Source organism: Morus notabilis, unplaced genomic scaffold, assembly GCF_000414095.1.
Source record: "Morus notabilis unplaced genomic scaffold, ASM41409v2 Scaffold2062, whole genome shotgun sequence".
Lineage (NCBI taxonomy): Eukaryota > Viridiplantae > Streptophyta > Magnoliopsida > Rosales > Moraceae > Morus > Morus notabilis.
This window is the reverse complement of record NW_010364422.1, coordinates 77140-96247: the sequence shown is the minus strand read 5'-3', so window position 1 is coordinate 96247 and position 19108 is coordinate 77140. Positions and strand designations below refer to the sequence as shown.

Here is a 19108-nt window from a genome sequence, read left to right as displayed (position 1 = left end):
ATTGTTCAAATCTGATTTTAAGATCCAAACATCTCACTTCTAATTATTTTTATCATCTCTCCTTCCCTCTCTCTCATGTTAACTCTCTCTCTCCCCCTCTCACTCTCTCACGTCCTCTCTCTCTCCCTCACTCTCTCTCTCTCTCTCTTCCTCCATGAGAGGTGCTGTCCAAGCTTCCAAAATAGAGGACTTTCACTCTATTTTTGATGGGTAATTCAACGTTGAAGTCAATTTCAAGATTAAAGATGAATTTCTTAGAGATTTCAAGAAGTTTGAGGTAAGGTTTTTCCCCTTCTTCTTTAATTCAAAAATATTGTTCTCTTTGTAGTAATTTGTTTGGTTTAGTGATGCTCTTTATTGACAATGTTTTTCTAAAGCCTTAGATGTGGTGATTTGACAAAGAGAAGCTGAAATGAAAACTTCTTATTTTCATTCATACTGAATACTTTTCACGGCATACACTGCATACATATATACATCAACCCTAGCAACCCTACCATTAAGTCTGTATCCTATCAAATTAGGAAACTAACAAATTAGGAAACAAATTAGGAAGCTATCTCTAATTCTAAGGAAATAATCCATTAAACTAATTGCCATAAATCACCTAGTTGTACACGGTTTTCCAGCCTGTATTCCAGCTATATACAGTTTTTCCACACTCCCTCTCAAGCTGGTGAATAGGCATTTTCCATTCCCTGCTTGGATACAATAGTCTGATAAATTGAGTTGTCCAGCCCTTTGGTAAGGACATCAGCAAGTTGTCCATGTGTAGACACATAAGGCATACAAATTAGCCCACTTTCTAACTTCTCCTTAATAAAGTGTATGTCGATTTCAATGTGTTTGGTCTGGTCAGGTTGTACTAGGTTGTGAGCTATGCTGATCGCAGATTTGTTGTCACAGTAAAGTCTCATAGGGTCGTCCCACTTGATCTTCAATTCTTCAATAATAATCTTCAACCAAAGTAGTTCACACACTCCTTGTGCCATGGCTCGGAATTCAACCTCTGCACTCGATCGAGCTACCCTGCTTTGTTTTTTACTTTTTCATGTTACAACATTCCCCCCAAGAAAGGTGCAATATCCTAATGTCGATCTTCTGTCAACAATTGACCCAACATAATCGACATCAGTGTATGCTTCAAGAACTAACCCTCCATTTCTTTTGAACTCGATACTTTTTCCCGGCATTCCCTTCAGGTACTGTAGAACTCGATAGGCTGCTTGTAGATGGACTTCCTTTGGACTATGCATAAACTGGCGAATTACACTCACTGCATATGCGATATCTGGTTGTGTGTGAGACAAGTAAATGAGTCTTCCCACCAAATGTTGATACATTTCCCTATTTACTGCGGTATCTTCCTCTGCTTTCCCAAGTTTTAAATTCGGGTCCATAGGGGTGCTCGCTAGTTTGCATGTTGTCTTGCCAGTTTCCTTGAGAAGATCTGTGACATACTTCTGTTGAGAAATGAAGATTCCCTGCTTCGAGTGAGCAACCTCAATACCAAGAAAATACTTCAACCTTCCTAATGCTTTAATCTCAAATTCCTTAGCCAAATGCTGACTTAAGACTTGCTTCTCCTTAGAATCATCTCCTGTCAATATTATGTCATCAACATACATTAAAAGAGCTGTAACACCCCCTGAAGTTGAATGCTTAATGAACAATGTATGATCCTCTTGGCTTTGCCTGTATCCCAAGTCAGCATAACTCTTGCAAATCTCCCAAACCATGCCCGTGGTGACTGCTTAAGACCATATAGTGCCTTCTTCAATCTACACACAGTGTGAGCAGTCAAATTCTTCCTATATCCTGGTGGAACCTCCATATAAATCTCCTCCTCTAATTCCCCAGTAGGAAAGTATTTTTGACATCAAACTGCTACAAGTCCCAACCATAATTCGCTGCCAGTGACAACAATACTCGTACTGTATTCATCTTTGCCACAGGGGCAAATGTCTTTAGATAATCGATCCCATACTTTGCTACTAATCGCTCCTTGTACCTCTCAATCGACCCATATACTCTATACTTCACAGTATACACCCATTTACAACCCACTGGTCTCTTTCCTTCCGGTAACTTCACCAACTTCCAAGTTTTGTTCTTCTCCAACACCTCCATTTCCACATTCATAGCTTGTTTCCATTTTTCATTAGATAAAGCCTTGGACAAGGTGGTTGGAATGGTGATGGCATTTAGGCTTACAAGGAAGGCTCTATGAGATGGTGAGAAACTGTTAAAGGATAAGAAATGTGCAAGAGGATATAAAGGTCAATTTGTACACTCTCTAGTTCCTTTCCTAATAGCAATCAAAAGATTCTGATCATCATTATTCACAAATTCAGAATTATCTTGTAAAGGATGGTCAGAAATTGTTACCTCATTCAAAGGGTTTGAGTTGAATTCTTGGATCTGCACAGGTTTTGGAATAGCCTGAATTTTAATTTCTTGAAAACTGTTTTTGAGGCGTTTATAGAGCTCAAATTTAGGCATATGATACCCCTCGACTTTTATATATTTATAATTTTATCCTAAATATTCTAAATTTTATAAAAAAATAAAAAAAATCGATGTTAAATTTTCATACTTATCTTATCTATTATGTAGCGGGAGTGTTTATAATTTTGAGTTTAAAATCTTATTTATTAGAATTTCTTATAACAAATACATTTAGGAGGACTTTTTAATAATGTTGCATAGTGGTTCAACTCTGATTTTACATTTGAAATGACATTTTAATAATGTTACAAAATGGTTCAAATCTAATTTTAAGATCTAAACATCTCACTTCTAATTATTTTTATCATATCTCCTTCCCTTTCCCTCCCTCTCATTCTCTCACGTTCTCTGTCTCTCTCACTCTCTCTCTTTCAGTTCTCCCTCTCGTCCAAGCTTCCAAAATAGAGGGCTTTCACTCTAATTTTGATAAGTAATTGAGCCGGTGTTTTAAATAGCGCCTGAGGCGCACGCTTTGAGGCGCACCTCATCGCGAGGCACTAGAAAAGTGCCTCCACTCCTACGCCTCAGAGGGCGTGCACCTCAACCACTTGAGTGCTCACCTTTGAGGGGCACCTCAAGCGGTTAGTGAGGCGCACGCCTTGCTTGTATAGGATTTTCAGTGGGTTTTTTAACCCTAATTGATATGGCCCCGCCGGCCCCAAAAGCCCAAATACCGAGACTGAAAACATAACCTTTCCCTCTACGAAATCTTCTCATTCTTTCGCGCCTCTTCCGCCGACTGATGTGCCTCATTCTTCTTCGCAGCTCCTTCTTCTTCGCGCCGACCGCCGACCACCGTGTGCCTCCTTCTTCATCGCCGACCGCCGTGACTCGTTCTTCTTCGCAGCTCCTTCTTCTTCTTCACAACTCCTTCTTCTTCTTCTTCTTCTTCTTCGCGCCGACCGCCGTGCGCCTACTTCTTCACTGGCCGCCGTGCGCCTCCTTCTATGCCGACCGTCGTGCGCCTCTTTCTTCTTCTTATTTCCCGGTGCCGTGCCATCTCCTTCTTCGCAAGGTTCCTTCTACTCAATTTTTTTTCTTTTTTTTTTTATCATTTTGAAGGCTTACTGGATTATGTATAATAAAGATTTTTATTCTTAAGCATTGATGTTCCTTATCTGTGTTTATGAGAGAAACATAAGCTATTTGTTACAGTTTACATTTAAAGGCTTACTATAATTCGTGTGTCGTGTGACAAGTGTTATCCTTAGTTTCATAAATATGTGGGTCGTGCTACAAGTGACGAGTGTTATTTTACTTCCGCATTCAGCAATACTAGCAATGGATGCACACGCTTATGCCCATTGCAGTAAGAGGTAATTTTGTGTCTAGTGACAAGTGTTATTTTACTTCCGCATTCAGCAATACTAGCAATAGATGCGCGCACTTGCGTGCATTGCAGTAAGAGGTAATTTTGTATCTTAAAAAAGATTGATAATTTTTATACAATAAAAGTATATTATTTATGTATATTTATACATGAATATATACATAAGATATTGTTATATAAAATTATTTATAATATATATAAGATATTCTCATATAAGGTTATTTACAATATATAACATATTGTCATATGAAGTATACTCATTCTTTGCTATTGTGGTCCTTTTATTTTTTTCAACTGTAAAAAATAATTTTAAAAGATATTAGTATTAATAATTGAGAAAATTGAATAGTATGATTTAGAAGTAGTTATTTTACCTAGTTCGTGGACGTTTTCTTGGCTGTTCTATTTCTTTTGACTTGGAACTATAATAACAAAATGTCATTAAGGTATGTAATTAAAATTATTAGTATTGTGTTTTATTTATAAATAATGTAAAATAGTGAATATGCATTACCTGGTGGCTGATTTTTTTGGGTCTGGTGTATGCGGATCTATTGATGTTGTTATTCTTGAGCAGGGGCTAAGCCTGAAAAATATTGTTTAAATATGTATTTAAAGTAAGAAATGCATTCTTTTATGTATAATTAATAAAGATGAGTAAATATGGTTTACCCTGTAGTTAATGTCGTAAGTGTTGATATTTGTGGTGGTGCCATTATCAATTCAGTTTCTTCAAATATTTTTGAGCTAATTGTAGTAATTGTGGTCCTCTCTTTTGAAAATTTATTTAGAAGATTCTTGTTTCACCTCTTAGTTGGTTGATGATTGGTGGGATTGTGAATAGGTCAGTAAATCCCTCGTCAATTGTTAATGTTGAGCATGGTATTTTTATCAAGGCTTGTGCTGCTCTATCAAATATAATAATATTCATGTTTCCAGTGTGATCTTCAATATATGCGCTTAGCCTATACCTGTAATTTATAAGATAGTAGATAATTCATGTTATAAAATATTTATTTTTGCTAATGAAAGTAAATAGATTTTAATTATAGTGTATTTATAATTCGCACTGCCAATTGGTTCCTGCATGTTTTAGTTGTCGATAGCATCTAGAGCAGTTGTTGTATTGCCAACTTTGATTTGCTAAGAATTTAATTATCGTGGCCTTTACTGTGAATTTGGTGCCCTATATACATGTAGAAAGATTTTTAGTTTAAATAGCCTAATTAAAGGAAAAGAAATAGGGTTTGGAAAAAAAATAAAAAGATTAAGAAAGTGTTAAGATAATAATAAATGAATAACTAAGTTGTGAAAAAGATCATGAGCAAAACAGTGTAGTGAAATGAAAGAAGATAAAAGATGGAAAAAGTATTAATTTGCTTTGTAATAAGCAAAGGCAGCCAATTTGAAGGTTCGATACAAAATTTATATGTATAAGAGTAATCGGAATTGCCAAAGGTAAGAAGAAATGAAGAAGTAAGATATTGAGATAAAAAGTTCATTTTTCAATAATAGAAGAGAAGAAGAAGTTAAAAAATATGTCCAGAAGAGACAAAAAGGAAAGGCCAGGAAATAAAATGGCGTAAGCCAAATATAGGTAATAAGGAAGTTTAAAAAATAAGAAAGGTTTTTAAAGCATAAACAGTAAAGGAATAAGATATATAGATAAAAAGTTAATGTTCCAACAATAGGAGAGATGTTAAAAAATACGTCCAGAACAGAGAAAAAGGAACAGCCGGGAGGAGAAAAAAAGAAAAAGAAATAGCATAAGCCAAATGTAGTAATAAGGAGGTTTAAAAAATGGGGAGGGCTTTTTAAAACAGAAATAGTAACGCCAAAAGGAGACAAATATTGCAATGAATAAAACAAACAAAGACTTAGTTTAGTAGTGCTGTGAATTTTAAAAAAATTACTTTTAGTTGTGCTGAAGAGAGAAGCAGCTGAGTATTTAGTAAAATATAATTATACTAACTGTGTTGATTTTAAAATCAATGTAATAGCGTTTGCTAAATTTTGAAGCTAAATTACTGTAGGTATGTAAAATGACAAAATTAGACATTTATATGAAACTTAAATATATATAATTATTTTTGGTATTTAGAAATACTTGTTGAGCTTACAAAAAAAATAATAATAATGCTATGATTATGAGATTTCTAACAATAAATTTATGATAATTAATTATTTTTTTCATTTCTTTATTCACAATATAATTATAACTAAAAAGAGCATTAATGAGTAATCAATATATACAACAAAAATGTACATTCCGTATTTAAAAACTGGTAGAGCCATGAAAAGAATTAAGTCGTGTTCATTAGACTTGCCTTAATTTGATCTCATATTTCATCCATTTTTAGTGATAATAAAACTTGATTTTCTTCTACATTATGGTCTTTCCTCAAATTCACAAAATTGAGATTAGCATCTAAGATAATTGTAACTCCATCATATGGATATTATATAAAGCAAAAGCATTGTCCACTTGCATAACATTGACTCAAAACATTACGTGAATAAGTCGAATTATTTTTGCCACCAAGGATGGCAACATCACAGGAAAAACAAGCAGCTGAGATGGTGATTGCCATAGGTATCGGCCGCAGACCAAATGGCAGCTTTGTTTCGGTTTTCGGGATTGCCTGAGAGTAACATTGCTCTTCAACACTGACAACTGTGGTGCTTTTGCCAACGTTCGTGTAAAAGTACTCTTCTTTGTACTTAGCTTAGAGAAAGAACATGGTCGAGTTTGCAACTCGCCTGTTGGAGGAATGGCTGCAACATAAAGTAATGTTAATTATTCTATATGATCAAAGCTTAGCCTTCTAGCTAAAAATATTGACAGATTAGAGATGGACAAAAAGGAGAGGAAAATGAATAGGCAAAGATAGAGGGAAACTTACTTTTGTTCGCTTCATGTGAGAAGATAAGTACGTAAAAATTCATGGCGAATAAAGCAAGCATGTCTAACTTCTCAGTCAGGTAAACGTAGGTTGGCCAAGACGAAAACCAGAGACTGCCTCAGATAGATCCTAAGTCTAACTATCCCTTTGGATATCATACAAGAAAAAGAAGAAGAAGAGAAAAAATAAGGGTAAAATGGCAAGGTATTTTTCTGAGTATTCTTCATGGCAATCATCCAGTAACAGGTGACAATTCACTATTTTCTTTGCAGAAAACCGTCTTTCTCTTTCTCAAGTTTTCCTAACTTGAATGTGTTTAAACGGGTAGATAAGTAAACATACTAGCATTCATAAACTAACCTCGCATCTAGAAGGAATATGGCAAACCTCGCATATATATATATATATATATATATATTGGGTACCTTGCGAACTTCCCCGGTATCCTCGACAATACAATGATGGAGGCTCGAAAAGGACCTACAGCAGTTCCTGTCCCGTGATGCAGTTCCAATAAGAAGAGATCCTGAAACAGGCATTTCATCAAACAGTTTCTACACAAAAATAAACTAGCAAAATCATATAGTTTGCAGGCAACAAAATTCTACATTATGAAGAATCATGGAAACACGCATTTCATCAAACAGTTTCTACGCACAAAAAACTCGTATCAAATTTCTACACTTTGCTGGCAACAAAATCCTACATTATGAACAATCCCCAAACACGCATTTCATCAAACAGGTCCTGTGCAAAGTCACTCTACAAAAAATCCTACAGTTTTTCAGCCAACAAAATCCTGAGTTGGTATAAGGCAACAATTACATACTTAAAATGGATGAAAATTCGTCACAATTATGAATTGCTGAAGTCGAACCAAGGGAGTTTCTGGGTTCCAAGGTATGAGGCAGAGATATAGTTTTGCGACGAAACAAACCCAAAACGAAATTCTTCTTCCGAGCCGAAAGCGCTCGGACCCATGAATGAGACATGCCCACCAGAAAAGTTGGCTGTTTCTTCTTCTACTTCTTTGGTCCGACGGAGTAAACCAGAGTTTTGCGCAGTTACTTACAATCACTTGTTAACATCATGAAAAATGGAAGAAGCCGAAGTCATATCAATGGGAGTGCTTAGACTGATACTACCTTCTCGAAATTCTTAACTCTCTACGAGACTACCTTCTCGAACCGCCACTCGTGCTGAGGAGATCGGAATGGAGCACATACATGGAGACTGGCGAACGGCGAACGGAGAACCTGAGTGTAGACCGGCGAGAGAGAGGAGCGAGAATGGAGAGAGAGAAAGAAGAGGGAGACCGTGAACGGCGAACGGCAAACGGCGAACGGCGAACGGCAAAGGGAGAACCATACGGGCGAGAGAGAAGAGCGAGAAAGGATCGAGGAGCTCTGTGGAGCAGGGGATTTCATAGAGAGAGAACGAGGAGTGATGGAGATGAGACAAGAATAATGAGTAGATGGGGATTATTTCATTTTAACGGGGGTAAAATGGAAATAAAAATTTTTCATTAATGTGCAAGAAGGAGATTCCCGGACAATTTAGAATGAGAAGCACCCTTTAGGTTGCTTCTCAAAAAGCTACAAAAACAGCTTAAAATTGTTGAAGAAGTACTTATTTTACTTCTTACCAAATGCCAAAAACAACTTAAGTTGGACAAAAGAGTGCTTTTAAGGGTCTAGAATTAATACTAAACTAAGCCAAAAAAAAAAGGAAAAAGTTGTAAGATTAGAGAGGGCGGAAAAAAGATATGAAATAAGAATTGAAAGGGGAAAAACATGTTCACAATAATTTTTAGACAAATTACATCAAAGTCAAGATATAAATAGTGGCCTCGTTCGTTTCGATGATTCGAGTTTAGAATTTGAGTTGAGATGTGATTGTATGTGAGAACTTTTTACTGTAGCAAAAAAGTTAGATGTGATTGTTTGTGAGAGCTTTTTACTGTAGCAAAACTCGAATTCTAAACTCGAATCAGCGAAACGAACGAGGCCTAAGTATAGCCATCATTACCACGTATGGAGACCAAAGAACAGAAAAAGAAAACAGTAGTAAAATAACAAAATCAACTAATGAACTATGAAAAAACCAAGCAATCTGTACATGGAAGAAGGAAAAAAGAACAAAGAAAAAAAAGGGAAAAGAAGAAATAGTCAATCCATTGTAAAAGGAATAGAAAAGTGAGAATCCATTGTAGACTTTGTATAAGACGATGAGAGTAGTATGACAAAGTGAGTATTAATAGTTGAGAAGAAGATGCAATGCTAAAACGGAAAATTTATTCAAAAAGATAGAAAGAATAAGAGAAAAAAGAACTGAAAGGTTTTAAATCTAGTAAAAAAAAATAGATAAGATGGAGAAAACAACTCAGGGCATTAAGGCCAAAAAGGAAATGCTTTAACACTAACCATAGAAACAGAATCAAGGCAGTAAAAGCAACAAAAACTAAAAAATTGTAGGTAAGAATCATTAATAATACCTCAAACGCTGTAAATTCTGCTTGAGGAACCAACTATGAACTGCCCAAACACCAACAGGAATAAATGATGCAGGAAACTCTGAAAAAAATGCAAATAATCAAGTAAATCAATAAATAGATAAGTAAAAAACGAATCAAAAAATTGATACATATAGATATAACAATATTTTTATGCAATAATCGTGGCTTACATATAAGCTATTCTTAACAATATGTGATAGACATTTGTGGCTACCTACTAAGGGCAACTGCACAAAGAAAAATATATTATATCTATCACATACATTATACATTATGTGTGACAAAGACTAATTAAGTGAAGCAATATATAAAATTGTCCAAAAATACCAAGTGAATTGAGAGGAAGAGGTAAAAAAAACGCAATATTAAAGAAATAGTAAACAGCGTGATGGAAAAAAAAAATAGAACAAATGGATGATAGAAATAGATTAAACAACAGTAAAATGCACTCTACGGACAATGCTTGGCAGAAAGGAATAAAAAAAGAATGAGAAAAAAAAATGAAAGAGACAAAAGACTTTCGGGCTTTGCTACGAAACAATAAAGGAAAGGCTTTGGTACGAAACAATAAAGGAAAGAGAAAGTGACAAGATTGAAAAACAAAGGAAATATAATGTCCTAATAATGAAAAAATAATGAACGGTCTTCAAGAAAAGGAGGGGAAAAACTATAAAATCAAGACATGATTCCCAAAACAAAGTGAACACTTAGGGCATGAAAAGACTAAAAACAGAAACAACAATACTAAGAAAACAATAAAGCCTACCATGAAAAAAAGTAAAAGAAATGGACAATAAAAATAAAGTGAGGAAGAACAAAAGAATTATGAAAAGAAGAAAAGAATAAATACGAATGAGGTAAAAAACTTAGGCCCCGTTCATTTCGTTGATTCGAGTTTAAAATTCATAAAATCACATCTAAACTCAAATTAAAAACTCAAATCAGTGAACTAAACGGGCCCTTAGAGTAAGTAAAAATAATAAAGCAAAAAGTACCTAACTGTTTTTACTAAAAAAACAGTGAACAAAATCAGAATCCAAATAAGAAAAATGTATTCACAGCAATCTTTAGATAAATTATATAAAGCTAAATACATCAAAATCAATCATGGCCATCATTGCCACGTAGAACAACTTACTAGAACTAAGATAGATAAAATAATCGTGACTTAGATATAAGATATTCTAAGTAATGTATGATAGAAAATTATGGCTGCCTACTAAGGGCAACAGCACAAAGCAAAGCATATTATATCTATCATACACATTATAGATTATATATCATAAAGATTGATTAAGTGGAGCAATATATGAACTTCTCCAAAAACCGAAAGGAGACAAATATTGCAATGAATAAAACAAAACAAAAAAAGCTAAGGAAAAAGTTGTAAGTTTAGAGAGGGCGGAAAAAAAGATATGAAATAAGAATTGAAAGGGGGAAAACATGTTCACAATAATTTTTGGATAAATTACATCTAAGTCAAGATATAAATAGTAATTATAGCCATCATTACCACATAAGGAGATTAAAGAATAGAAAAAGAAAACGGTAGTAAAATAACAAAATCAACTAATGAACTATGACAAAACCAAGCAATCTGTACATGGAAGAAGGAAAAAAGAACAAAGAAAAAAGGGGGAAAAGAAGACTAAAATAGTCAATCCATTGTAAAAGGAACTATAAAATTAAGAATCCATTGTAGATTTTGTATGAAAAGATGAGAGTAGTATGACAAAGTGAGTATTAATAGTTAAGAAGAAGATGCAATGCCAAAAAGGAAATTTATTCAAAAAGATAGAAAGAATAAGAGAAAAAAGAACTGAAAGGTTTTAAATCTAAGAAAAAGAATAGATAAGATGGAGAAAACAACTCAGGGCATTAATAACTAAAATACAAATAAAACACAAAACAAAAGAGATATAGGCTACTACCATTGATAAAAATAAAATAGAATTATATTCATAACTTCATATCGACAATATTTATTAATAAGGCCAAAAAGGAAATGCTTTAACACAAACCATAGAAATAGAATCAAGGCAGTAACAACAACAAAAAATTAAAAAATTGTAGGTAAGAATCATTAAAAATACCTCCAACGCTATAAATCATGCTTGAGGAACCAACTATGAACTGCCCAAACACCAACAGTAATAAATGATGCAGGAAACTCTGAAAAAATGTAAATAATCAAGTAAGTAAATCAATAAATAAATAAGTCAAAAACGAATCAAAAAACTGATACATATAGTTATAACAATATTTTTATACAATAATCATGGCTCAGATATAAGCTATTCTTAGCAATATGTGATAGACATTTATGGCTGCCTACTAAGGGCAACTGCACAAAGAAAAGTATATTATATCTATCACATACATTATACATTATATGTGATAGAGACTGATTAAATGGAGTAATATATAAAATTGTCCAAAAACCATCAGGTAAAATTCTCCAAAGGAAACAGAAAGTGACAAGATTGAAAAACAAAGGAAATATAATGTCCTAATGATGAAAAAATAACGAACAGTCTTCAAGAAAAGGAGGGAAAAAACTATAAAATCAATACATGATTCCCAAAACAAAGTGAACACTTAGGGCATGAAAAGACTAAAAACAGAAACAACAATACTAAGAAAACAATAAAGCCTACCACGAAAAAAAAAAAGTAAAAGAAATGGACAATAAAAATAAAGTGAGGAAGAACAAAAGAATTATGAAAAGAAGAAAAAAATAAATACGAATAAGGTAACCGTTCACTTCGCTAATTCGAGTTTGTAATTCGAGTTGAGATGTGATTTTGTGTGAGAGCTTTTTACTGTAGCAAAAAAGTTAGATGTGACTGTTTCTGAGAGCTTTTTACTGTAGCAAAACTCAAATCGGCGAAATGAACGGGGCGAGTAAGCAAAAATAATAAAGAAAAAAGTACCTAACTGTTTTTTTCTGAAAAAAGTAGTGAATAAAATCAGAATCCAAATAAGAAAAATATATTCACAGCAATCTTTGGTAAATTATATAAAGCTCAATACATCAAACTTAATCATGACCATCATTACCAGAACTAAGATAGATAAAATAATCGTGACTCAGATATAAGATATTCTCAACAATGTGTGATAGAAATTTGTAGCTACCTACTAAGGGCAACTGCACAAAGCAAAGCATATAATATCTATCACACACATAATAGATTATATATGATAAAGATTGATTAAGTGGAGCAATATATGAACTTCTCCAAAAACTACCAGGTGAATTACAAGGAACATGGGAAGAGAGGGAAAAAAGATCCAGTTTTAAAAAAACAATAAAGTAGATGATGAAAATAATACAGCAAATGAATAATAGACAATAGCATACACTATATAGACAATGGTTGGCATAGAAAGGTAAATTAAGGAAAGAAAGAGAAAAAATAAAGAGGCAAAAGATTTTAGGACTTTGCTCATAAATGGTAAAGGAAAGAAAGAATGAGACGATTGAAAAACAAAGGAAATCTAATGTCCTAATGATGGAAAAATGACCAGCAACCTTCAAGAGAAGGATAAACGAAATAATAAAACAGTAGGGGAAAAACTATAAAATGAAGACATAATTCTCAAAGGAAAGTGAACACTTGGGGCGTGAAAAGACCAAAGACAGAAATAACAATACTAAAACAACAATAAAGGCCATTGTTGCGTGTAAATTCGCAAGTATACGAATCGCACAAGTAATAAAGTGTACAAGAGTACGGATATCGATCCCACGAGAATTGTGTTTAGCTTTCGTTAAATACCAATATTGATTAGCTTCTAGCATTATTTTTATATATTTTTATAACTAAAAGAAAATAAAAATGCAAGCAATTGCAAATAATCGAGCTAGGACCTCCTAATTTCCCCTTGATTGCAAAATGCTAAAGTTGTGCTAAAGAAATGCTACAGCATTCTGTACTAGTTAACCAAACTCAAATTTGTGTATAAAGTTCTTCCGAATTAATTATGACTATAATTCCTCAAACCAATTTCATCATATTCCTATGTGAATCTAGTTCATGAAATTCCAATTTCAAGTTCGAGTTTATTAGGTTATACAAGATAAACGATATATTCATATACCTTCTACAAATCAATATATTCCTATATTGAACATGCATCATCCATGTAAAGTCCAACCTAAATTAATTTTTCCAAATCAATCTAAGCCTAGTTCTACATTTAATTTCCATCAAAAATAGAAATTAAGCAAGTAAATACACATGAAGGAACAAGCACAAAAATACATAAACAATCCAAAAGCAAAAACTAAAACATCACAATCTTAGTTCCACTAGGAGCCTAGCTCACAAAATTAACTAAATAACATCAAGGGTTTCATCATTTATAAATTACAAAAATAAGAGATAAGAAAAGGAATGAAAACACCATTTTAGAAGTTGTCACAAGCTCCTAGATCCTCCATCTTCTTGCTCTTCACAAAATGAATTCTCCATCAATAATTTATTAAAAATAAAACCTAAATTTAATAAAATAAAAATATTTATTTTGGGATTTTTCTCTCTTGAAAAATTTGCCGAAAAGCCTTATTAAATGCTTTGCTCTTTTTCCTCTTGTTCTCTGTGGCTACTCGTATAAGGGCTGGAAGAATTGCTCATCACCCACCCTAAATTGCCTTTAATTCCACGCACAAAAGGAGAGAAGAAACCTAGACAAGTGGCAGCGCCGGATTGGGAGCAAGGAGATAGTGGGAGACAAGCCCGCCACGTGGCACAGAGAGAATGGCTGGAGCAAACCTTTTGTCTGCCTAAAACTCACGAAGAGGAGTGTGAATCACACACACGCATCTGGTCCGTTGGTGTTGCGAATCTGGCGGCTACAAAAGCGAGTTCCATTTTTTTTTCTACTCTCCAGATTGGGCTTTGTTTGGTTCGAATTCTATTTTTAGTTTCTGATTTGTTTCTTTACATTTTGACCCCATTTCAGCTTAAAAATTTGCAATTAAGCCCACCTGTCACCAAATTCATTACATAAATAAGGAAACTAATTATTTTGAAAGGAAACTAAATAAAAATAAAATAACATAAAATAACATAAAAGTACCTAAAACAAACTAAAAATAAAATTAATTCCAAATAAAATAAAATAAAAATAAGGTAAAAAATATTAAAAACTAAATAAATTCTCAAGAACAAACATACTTTTTAATCCACAAAAGAGGCTAAATAACTCCATTTCATGGAGTTATCACACATTATAAAAGAAAGTAAAAGGAGTGGACAATAAAAATAAAATGAGGAAGAAGAAATCGGACAATCAAAAGAATAAAAGGGTAAATAATAAGGTAAAAAAGAATGAATACAAATAAGGTAAAGAACAAATGGAAAAAACCCAGAGTAAATACAGATAAGAACGAAACAAATGAGAAAAATGTATTCACGACAATCTTTGGACAAATTATATAAAGCTCAATACATCAAAATCAATCATGACCATCATTGCCATGTAGAAAAACTTACCAAAGCTAACTTAGGTAGATATATATATATATATATACAAATATATATGCTTGTATCAAAAACAAATAAATAGGAGGTCAATGCATGATCAGTATTGATTGGACAAATAGAATGAGAAATAAAGACAAATAACAAAACATAAGGAACAAACATTAATACCGCTACAACGAACTAATACTTCCAATATCGGCAGTAAAAATTAAAGAGCTATGAATAGAGAATATTAACAGTACCTGGATTGCTATATATATTGGCTTATATCTGAGATATCAACCAACCAAACGTGTGCAGAAACAGTGAAAGACAGAAGAATAAATTGATGGAGCAGTATATGATGGAGAGTGAGATAGAGCAGTAAATAAGTGAGAATGAGATAAAAGAGCAAAAGCGTGGGATGCAAGAGAAAGGAACAGAGATATGCATTATAAATTCATCTGTAGCAACATGGTTAAATAAAGAAGCAGAGAAGAGGTACATTGTTCGTAAGAAATGTACACGTAAGAACATAATGTTGGTGTACAAAAGTCAAAGAATTAAATTTCCTAATTATATAATAAAAATAAGGGAAAAAAATTATAAGACAAATAAAATCTCCCGACATAAAGAAAAACGAAGGGAAAAAAAGGCATTGTTATATTTTTTTTCTTTTTTTTCCCTAAATTTATCAGCTCATATGAGATAATGAGAAAATATCAGAGGTCCATTTAATACTTCTGCAGCAAAGCAAACATAAATTATTAACATGGGAGGACAAATCAGCACCCTACATCCTATAGATCCTCATATCAATAAATACGGAAAAACAAAATGAAAATCAACTGAAGACTCGTGGGATGACAAATCAGTACCCTACATCATGTAGATCATCATATCAATAAATACGAAAAAAAATCAAAATCAACCAAAGACAACATAAAAACACCGAGATAAAAATTACTCTGAACAAGATGACCAATCCAGAGCAAGCATAAAACATTAGAGAATAATTTTTCAAAACCTATATACACTATCTAGTCAGAAATTGCATTCAATCTTAATAAATATTGAGAAATTTAACTACACAAAGAACAAAATAACCATGCATAAAAATAACATATGAAAATCAAAGCAAACCCAAAACTAAAAATGTCCGAACAAACCAGAGAAAATAGGCAGCAAGATCCAACAATATCGCTCAAAATCACATGAGAAAGGCAACGAACATGAACCCATGAAAGAAAAAGCGCACCATACTCACCGAAGAACAATGAAGGAGGCAGAGAGAGAGAGAAGATGCCGAAGAACAATGAAAGAGGCAGAGAGAAAGAGAAGATGAAAGAGGCAAAACAATTTAAGGCTGCGATGAGAAGAAAACCGAGGAAAGGTAATGCCCCCAAACGCAGGAAAATGACTGAAAACCTTCAACGCATGAGTGAAAAAGAAGAACAAAGAAACAAGGGCAAAATCGTAAAATCAAGAATCAACAATAACAAAGAACAAACATATATACAATCAAGAATCAACATCCTCTATGATATATAATTAGTAACTTGCAAATACTATAGATAAAAACAATTCAAAGCGACACATATTATTCGAATGTAAAGGATAAAACATGCAAACAACATAAGTTTATCCTAATACAAGCAAACAATACAAGTTCCATTACAACTTCCAAGGGAAAAACACATAGACAATTGGCATGCATTCCTATGATTCCTCCAGTCATTAAACATATCTTGGGCTACAATATTCCTCCACCCAGTCCACTCATCTGAAGGCTAAACGGCCGTTATCAAATCATCATTATCTTCTACTTCTTCGTCATTCTCACACTCATCTTCTGGTATTGGATTTGGAACGTCATTAGGCATTTTGCGCCTAATAAAATTATGTAAAAAATAACATGCCAAGATAATGCGATTTTGAGTTTTAATTGGAAAGAACAATGGACTATGAAGAATCACCCAACGACTCTTAAGTACACCAAAACATCTCTCAATCACATTCCTAGCATGTGAATGTTTCATATTAAAATACTCTTGTGCATTCCTAGGTTGTGTTCCATCTTCCCATTCCTTTAGATGGTACCATTGGCCATGAAATGGAGCAAGGAAACCTTTACAATTGGTGTATCCAGCATCAACAAGATAGTAACATCCTATTAAAAGAATTGATAAATATAGATTTAACATTTTGTAAATGTAACAACGAATGTTGTAACAAAGAAAGAGTAAACTACTTTACTAGTAACAAACAAACTTACCATTTGGAACACGTAAACCATTTGCCCTACGTAGAGCATCGCGTAATACTCTACCATCAGCTGCAGATCCTTCCCATCTAGGCAACACATATATAAATTTCATATCTCGTGTGCATACTCCTAAGACGTTTGTTGCTTGGGCTCTATGTCAATTTCGGTATTTGGGTCTCTCTGTCATAGGCACTCTCACCCTAATATAGGTTCCATCTAGTGCACCTAGGCAATTCTATAATAAATAAAAGATATAATTACTAGTAACGGTAGTTTAGGTGCAGCAATCCTATTTCAAAAACTAGGGGTCTCAGTTTCTAAGTTTTATCAATTCCTAAAAAAGACAGCTTTAGCGACTGTTACGGGAATAATCATAAAATATTCTACACAGCCTCAAAAATTACAAAATCAGCTCCTAATCGAACTAGACATCTAGGGCTTTCCAAAGAGCTATCATAAGTTTCGTTTCAGGTCTGTTAAGGTCTCCAAAAACACATTATACCGGCTCAAAACGTGGCTGTTTTAGTGTAGAATTTCTGAAAATCATGCATAACTTTAAAAATGCATAACTTGAACTATAGTTGTTCGTTTGAGGTGATTCTTGCGGCTATACGAAGCTTAGGATGTCTAGTTTCCAATTCTGTAACCTATTCATTCAAATTCATCTCCAAAGATTCCCAGAATTCAACAGAATCAAATCTGTCCAGGTTAGATTCTTTGACAGTTTTTCCAACAACTTGAAAAATTCGTAACTTAAGCTACAACATTCATTTTTGGGTGATTCAAATTTCCTATCAAAGCTTGAAGAGTCTATTTTAAGGTTCTAACATAGCTAACATTAAAACTGATTTTGAATAATTAAGTCCTATACTTTTCCTTGGGCTGCTCCTAGAATCCTCCCCAAAATTATGTGAATCAAGTTGGGAAAGTATGATTAAGACCAAAATAATTACATTCAAGAGAGAAATTTCAAAGAAACTCATACTTTAATAAACTCCAACTTTGACAATTTGGGATTTTAGAAATTAGGTAATGTCTAAGGCTTTAGAAAACATTGACAATAAAGAGCATCACTAAACCAAACAAATTACTACAAAGAAAACAATATTTTCGAATTAAAGAAGAAGGGGAAAAGCCCTACCTCAAGCTTCTTGAAATCTCTAAGAAATTCATCTCTAATCTTGAAATTGACTTCAAGGTTGAATTACCCATAAAAAAAAGTGTGAAAGCCCTCTATTTTGGAAGCTTGGACAGCATCTCTCATGGGGGGGAAGAGAGGGAGAACCGAAAGAGAGAGAGAGTGAGGGAGAGAGAGAACGTGAGAGTGAGAGTGGGAGAGAGAGGGTTAACGTGAGAGAGAGGGATGAAGAGATGATAAAAATAATTAGAAGTGAGATGTTTGGATCTTAAAATTAGATTTGAATCATATGCAACATTATAAAAATGTCCTCTCAAATGTAAAATCAGATTTGAACCATTATGCAACGTTATAAAAATGTCATCTAAAATGTAAAATCAGACTTGTTCCTTTTTCTTTTTCAGCTCCTCGAGATACTTGTGATAGTTTCTCTTCCAGTGCTCTTCGCCATTGCAGTGGAAACACTTTCCTTTGGGTTTCTGGATGGGGCCTTTAGCCTTCTTGGGTCTCTTGTTCTTTCCTTTCTTCGCTTTCCCTTGGTTCTGGTTCTTTCTTTTAACTTTACCAGAACTTCCTGCAACTACAACATTTGCTTCTCCTCCCCTTCGCTTGTTGGTGGATTCGAAGTTTTGCAGGTCATTCATGAGTTCAGTGAGATTAGACTTTTTCTTGTTCATAACAAAGTTGTCCACGAACTCATGAAAATCAGGAGATAGGCTTTCCAAGATGATGCCAACTTGGGTGGCTTCATCGATCCTGGCACCATTAAGCTCCGCATCATGGAGGTGATCAATCATGTTCAAAACATGTGCCTTGACTGAAGAACCTTTCTTCATCTTGTCATTCATGAAAGCCCTTACGGCATCCAAACGAGCCTTTTCAGAGGGAGCACCGAACATGGCTTCTAGAGACTCCATTATCTCATAAGCAGTCTCCATCTCCTCATGCTTCTTGCGAAGCACATCGCTCATACTGGC

At 33.8% G+C, this 19108-nt stretch overlaps 1 protein-coding gene across 3 annotated transcripts; it reads right to left on the bottom strand.

Annotated features, from left to right (window-relative positions):
• Positions 1 to 6236: 6236 nt before the first annotated feature.
• LOC21390095 lies at positions 6237 to 8176 on the bottom strand. 3 transcript variants are annotated; one of them, XR_002902939.1, is made up of 4 exons: positions 7571 to 8176; positions 7167 to 7267; positions 6742 to 6886; positions 6237 to 6613 (listed from the first exon to the last, which is right to left on the bottom strand). XR_002902939.1 is itself a non-coding variant. In XM_024171153.1 (3 exons), exons 1-3 carry the CDS (start codon positions 7731 to 7733, stop codon positions 6560 to 6562), a joined length of 318 nt encoding a protein of 105 aa, XP_024026921.1. In that variant the 5' UTR covers positions 7734 to 8176; the 3' UTR covers positions 6237 to 6559. The 3 variants fall into 3 exon arrangements, 2 of the variants coding, with proteins under 2 accessions (XP_024026921.1, XP_024026920.1); XM_024171153.1 differs by lacking the exon at positions 6742 to 6886; XM_024171152.1 differs by lacking the exon at positions 6742 to 6886 and having other exon boundaries at positions 7920 to 8176.
• Positions 8177 to 19108: the final 10932 nt, after the last annotated feature.

What these genes read in the sequence shown, in the direction of transcription:
- LOC21390095 (XM_024171152.1), bottom strand. Translation starts at nt 8,109, where the DNA reads ATGGTTCTCCCTTTGCCGTTCGCCGTTCGCCGTTTGCCGTTCGCCGTT. An exon ending in ACGAGTGGCGGTTCGAGAAG is followed by an intron (nt 7,268 to 7,919) that starts GTAGTCTCGTAG and finishes TGCCTGTTTCAG; the next exon opens with GATCTCTTCTTATTGGAACT. An exon ending in ATACCGGGGAAGTTCGCAAG is followed by an intron (nt 6,614 to 7,166) that starts GTACCCAATATA and finishes TTTATGTTGCAG; the next exon opens with CCATTCCTCCAACAGGCGAG.